This window comes from Theropithecus gelada, chromosome 6, assembly GCF_003255815.1.
Source record: "Theropithecus gelada isolate Dixy chromosome 6, Tgel_1.0, whole genome shotgun sequence".
Classification (NCBI taxonomy): Eukaryota; Metazoa; Chordata; class Mammalia; order Primates; family Cercopithecidae; genus Theropithecus; species Theropithecus gelada.
In genome coordinates this window covers 177,074,090-177,079,784 of record NC_037673.1, presented here as the reverse complement: position 1 = coordinate 177,079,784, position 5,695 = coordinate 177,074,090, and the positions used below count along the sequence as shown (strand labels likewise).

The following is a 5,695-nucleotide window of genomic DNA, read 5'->3' as shown; positions in this document are numbered from 1 at the left end:
TAACCCTGATACGACTATTACGCATTACATTCCTGTCTGTATCAAGATATCTCACGTACTCGACAAATAGGGACACCTACTATGTACCCACAAAAATTAATTTTAAAAAAAAAAAAGGTCTTCAAATTCATTTGAGGCCCTGGGTTTGGAAGCCGACACCTGGGGTGGGGTGGGCAGGGGGCGAGGTCGCTGCCAAGCTGGCTCCCCGGCTGGGAGTGCGGCCCGGTCCCAGGCGCCGCTCCAGGGGCCGCTCCCTCTCCGCATCCCCAGTGCCCAGCCGGGGGCGCCTCTGGTGCTGACGACCAGGAACGGCTGGTGCCCTCGGGCCAGCCCCCAACCAGCTGGGAAGGCAGTGGGTCCCCAGCCCAGCGCTGTCCTGCGCCCCTCCCGGGTTCCCCATTTCCCGCCAGGCCCCCCTTCCGGGAACGTCCCCGCACCCACCTGGCGACTAGTCACGTGTTCAGGAACACCTGCGGGTGCGTAGGCAGGTATTTACTTTATTACCTGTGCCCCGCCCCCAGCCCCCCCCCCCCGGTAAAAGGCACGGAAACAGGAAGCCCCGCCCACGGTCTCCTGGCCGCGCCCCCAGCGCGCGCCCTGCAGCTGGCGCTCAATAAATAGCCGAGGCAGGCGCTCCCCTCCCTCCCGCCGGCGCGGGCGGCCGGACCATCGAGTCAGTCCTCCAGCGTCCCAGAGAGGGCGCGGAAGTGCCCCAGGGCCGGCGCGGGTTCTTCCGGCCGTGCGGTCGGCGCTTTTGTCCCGCCGGCGGCCGGGCTCCCGCGGCGCCGCCACAGCCAGTACGTGAGTCCGCGGCCGCCCGCGCTCCCGCCCCCGGCCCTTGCCTGCCACGCCCTTCCCTTTTTGGCCGGGTCTTGGCCGCCCCGCGGGTCTCGGGCGGGATCTGGGAGTAAGCGTGCCCCCTCCCTGCACAGATCTCCGTAGCGCGTTCCTGGGGAGCCGAGCGGAGGGGAGGGAGGACCTCGGGCAGGCAGAGGGGTGCAGGGCGCGCCCCTGGACAGGCTGGGCTCCTGTGGGCCACGGCTGCCACCTCTGAACGGACCAGCGTCGTGCTAGGTCTGCTCAGTGTTCCGAGAAGGGCCAGGGCCCCACTCCGGTGTTCCGCAACTCTTCATCCCCGTCGTGGATGGGAGGGGATTCCTAAAAATTAGTGCTTCAAAATACCCACCGTTTCGTGCTCCCTCTGAAGTTAGGTTTGGTACTGTAGGACTTGAGAGTGATGGCGAGGGCAGAGACCTCTAGGGGCGATCTGATTCGACCTTCTCCCCCCCCCGACACACACCTTTTTGTTTTGATCCGTGAGTGAGGAGGATAAGCTCCTGCTGCAGGACGAATGGAGACCCCGGAGGCGCGTCCTGGCCCTCACCTGGGGAAGCGCACCTGCATCCGGACGGGTGCACCGCGGGGAGGCGACCTGCCGCGGGTTCCTGCCAGCAGAAAAGGAGTTAACTAGGGAGGGAGAGGAAGGTCGAGGAGTTTCTTAGACCCGGGAGCACAGCCTGCGGGAACCCGGGGGTGGGGGACGGAAAAGATCACTGGGGAATGCCAGGGCTGGGTGTGCTGCTCTAAGACCTTTAAAGTAGTTGGCCAGCAGGAGCATTTCCTTGTGAAAGCCCAAGGCTTAAAAAATAATAATATGAAATATGTAATACATTCATTTGGCTGGGATATTAAAAATATAAAAAGTTACCAGTGAAAGACTTCCTCCATCCCTCTTAGCTATCTTCCTAGGCCCTACCGTCTTAGGTAATTTGTTCCTTTGTATCTTTTCCAAATTTCTTTCTGTAAGTACTGGCGAATGTCACTGGTTAGTGCCCGCTTTCATCACACAGGTGATAGAAATCCTTTCTAACCCCTTGATTCTTTCACTTTATCTTACCGGTCTCTACATATCAGAACACAGAAGTTTTGTTCTGTTTTGTTTTACAGAGCTGTGGTAAGTATTGGATGGGCCATTGTTTGGATGTTTTCGGTGTTCTGTCCTTTTTTAGATCTATTCGGGGGCATTTGGGTTGTCTCCAATTTTTCGTTATTTCAAACGTGGTATACTCAATACAGTGTATTAGGGTAAGGATTTTTAAAGAAGAACCCTAACAGCCGTTAGAAAATTCTTTTTTTACATTAACTCAACCAGATATTGGCAGATTGTTACATATGACAAGTCATTATCAAAATCACTGATGTAGAGTGTTTAAAGAACAAATAAGACTTAAGTAGTCCTTCCCTCCTGAGACTTGTCACTATATTTAGTGTTACACTAGCCTAACAGCCTATGTCAGTGACTCCAAGCCAGTCCCTGCCGGGCTTAATTCAGAAAATCAGCCTCCCTTTTAGTATCTCTTCTGCTCACCTGCTCCCTAGAAATCTCTTCTCCACTACTTGGTTTGAGAATGTTCTACTTCAGATTTTTACTTTAAGGAAAAATCACTGTTCATTCTTATTTCTATATTTAAGAAATAGAAGCAACTCACGTTAACCATCTACATTCCTAATATTCATAAGACAAATGCAACAATAGCTAGAACACAAACCATATTCTCTTCTCATCTGCATATCACTTCTCTATTCCTTAGTCCCATCTTTCCTTTGCACATTTTCCCCCTCCTAGGTACTCTTTCTTCTGGGTTGATAAGCATTTTGTGGTCACTTTCTCTTGTCTTTTGTCCTTTCTTTGGTCATCTCCAAATCAAATACAGTATGCAAGAACTTAAGGTATAGAATCCACGCGTGAACCTTGAGGTGGTAAAATTGTCTTGTGGAGTATGGTTGGACTCTGCAAATTCACAGTAGTTCCAGGCTGGTTGCAATCTGCTAATAGGAAGGAATTTTCAGCCGGAGCAGGCCACAGTTCCTGTCTTACAAGTTGTCTAGGCTCTTGAAAAGTGGCTCCTGAGTCTTGGAGGCAGAGACAGCAAGAATTTAGGGCAGGTTCTTACTATTTGCATTCACTTTTCTAGGCCTTGGCGATAGAGCATGAACAAGAAAGAAGCACAGAAGTACCCAGAGGTTGTTGGTTATATATAGCTTGGAAGGAGTGGATGGCATTCTATGTCTGACACTTTTGACTGATGTAACCAGGCTATTAGAGTCAGGCTGCGTGTTGAAAACTGGTTAGAAAGGGCTTGCCCATTCCGCCTTTAGAACTTTTAAGAAATTCAAAAGTTTCTGGGTCTTTCTATGGAAGAATTGTGTTTTGGAGGTAATTCCTTACTTGTGTCATAGGGGACACATGACTTAGCCACTACATCAGTCTTGATTGGATTAGAGTGACTTACTCCTGGAACTCCAGGACTCAGTCCTGTCTTGCCTCAATCCATTCTCCCACTGCAACTAGTATGAGTCATCTTTTCTTTTTTTGAGACAGAGTCTCGCTCTGTCACCTAGGCTGGAATGCAATGGCGCTATCTTGGCTCACTGCAACCTCCGCCTCCCAGGTTCAGGCGATTCTTGTGCCTCACCCTCCCAAGTCAAGTAGCTGGAACTACAGGTGTGCACCACCACACTTGGCTAATTTTTGTGTTTTTAGTAGAGACAAGGATTCGCCTCCTTGGCCAGGCTGGTCTTGAATTCCTAGCCTCAAGTGATCTGTCTGCCTCAGCCTCCCAGAGTGCTGAGATTACAGGCATGAGCCACTGCACCTTGCCTGATCTTTCTTTTTAAAATTTTTTTCTTCTCTTTTTTTTTTTCTTTGAGACAGACATACAGGCGCCCGCCACCATACCCAGCTAATTTTCTTTGTTTTTTGTTTGTTTGTTTTAGTAGAGACGGGGTTTGACCATGTTGGCCAGGCTGGTCTCAAACTCCTGACCTCAGGTGACCCGCCTGCCTCGGCCTCCGAAAGTGCTGGGATTATAGGCGTGAGCCACTGTGCCCGGCCTAAAGTTTTTTCTTATGAACTTCCAAATAACCATCACTTGGATTCAGCAATTATCAGGATTCTGCTATTTAACTTTTCCCTTTTTAGTTTTTCTTGATTGAAATATTTTAAAGCAAATTCCAGATACCATGCCATTTCACTCCAGACTTCAGTCTGATTTGAAAAAAAAAAAAAAAAAAAAAAGCTCTGGGTGCAGTGGCTCACGCCTGTAATCCCAGCACTTTGGGAGGCTGAGGTGGGCGGATTACGAGGTCTGGAGATCGAGACCATCCTGGCTAATGCAGTGAAACCCTGTCTCTACTAAAAATACAAAAAATTAGCCGGGTGTGGTGGCGGGCGCCTGTAGACCCAGCTAATCAGGAGGCTGAGGCAGAAGAATGGTGTGAACCCAGGAGGCGGAGCTTGCAGTGAGCCACTGCACTCCAGCCTGGGCGACAGAGCAAGACTCCGCCTCAAAAAAAGAAAATAATAATAATTTTTAAAAAGGGTCTGGGTGTGGTGGCTCATGCCTGCAATCCCAGCACTTTGGGAGGCTGAGGTGGGCAGATCACAAAGTCAGGAGATCGAGACCATTCTGGCTAATGCAGTGAAACCCCATCTCTACTAAAAATACAAAAAATTAGCCAGGCGTGGTGGCGGGCGCCTGTAGTCCCAGCTACTTGGGAGGCTGAGGCAGGAGAATGGCGTGAACCTGGGAGGCGGAGCTTGCAGTGAGCCGAGATCATGCCACTGCACTCCAGCCTGGGCAACAGAGTGAGACTCTGTCATTTTTATCACATGGTTGTTTTCCTACCAGACTCTCCTACTAGTCTGCAGGCGCCTTGATGGCAGGGCCTTGTCATATCCATCTCTTTGGATAGGAATAGCCCAGGGCCCGGAAAACAAACAGGATACAGATAATAGTCTAAGTTTCTTGCGCAACAATTAGCCTCAGAAAGAACTGATATACTAGAATGCATCTTCAGTATTATTTATAAGGATAACTTAATTATCCTTATATGTTACATTCTTTGCATTGTCTTTATGTTTTAGCAGCATGTACTCTAGCGCTGTCTTGTTGCTTTTCTGCCTGTTTTTGATGGATCTTAGTATTGATTAATATAGATTTCATTTCAAGCCATGTATTTTCAGTGAAGATTCATGTTTATATTAATCCATCTTGATTTCACTCAAGAAGAGAATTGGATGAACTACATCAGGTGATGGGACATTGTGCCTCCAACCCAAACAGAGGGGTTTAAGCAGAGCCAGAACAGGGAGGCCCCTGGCCTGCACCTAGGTTAGAGAGGTAAGTGGCAATGTGTCTGTGATTTTAGGCAGACCAGGCCAGTCAGCAGCCAGTCTAACATGGAATCCCAGAGGACAGGAAGAAAACTAATAATCCACTTGTCGAAGAAACAAAGGAGGAAAGATCAGACTGAGAATCAGTGGGTGGAGTGGCAGTGAGGGGTGGCAGTGGGTGGAGTGGCAGTGAGGGGTGGCAGTGGGTGGAGTAGCAGTGAGGGGTGGCAGTGGGTGGAGTGGCAGTGGGTGGAGCGGCAGTGAGGGGCGGCAGTGAGGGGTGGCAGTGAGGAGCGGCAGTGGGTGGAGTGGCAGTGGGTGGAGTGGCAGTGAGGGGTGGCAGTGAGGGGTGGCAGCGGGTGGAGTGGCAGTGAGGGGTGGCAGTGGGTGGAGTGGCAGTGAGGGGTGGCAGTGGGTGGAGGGGCAGTGAGGAGCGGCAGTGAGGGGTGGCAGTGGGTGGAGTGGCAGTGAGGGGTGGCAGTGGGTGGAGTGGCAGTGAGGGGTGGCAGTGGGTGGAGT

General features: G+C 50.9%; 1 protein-coding gene across 3 annotated transcripts in view; it reads left to right on the top strand.

Moving 5' to 3' along the window:
* Positions 1 to 729: 729 nt before the first annotated feature.
* Positions 730 to 5,695, top strand: part of ZFP62 (ZFP62 zinc finger protein) — an 11,821-nt gene continuing 6,855 nt past the window's right edge. Inside the window, exon 1 of one of the 3 annotated variants that reach the window (XM_025389437.1) lies at positions 730 to 797. Coding sequence is in view for 1 of the 3 variants with exons in the window: in XM_025389436.1 (XP_025245221.1) it covers position 797 (1 nt within the window). In the remaining 2 variants the exon portion in view is untranslated. Of the gene's footprint in view, positions 802 to 5,695 lie in introns of all 3 variants that reach the window. The other 2 variants (XM_025389436.1, XM_025389438.1) reach the window with 2 other exon arrangements.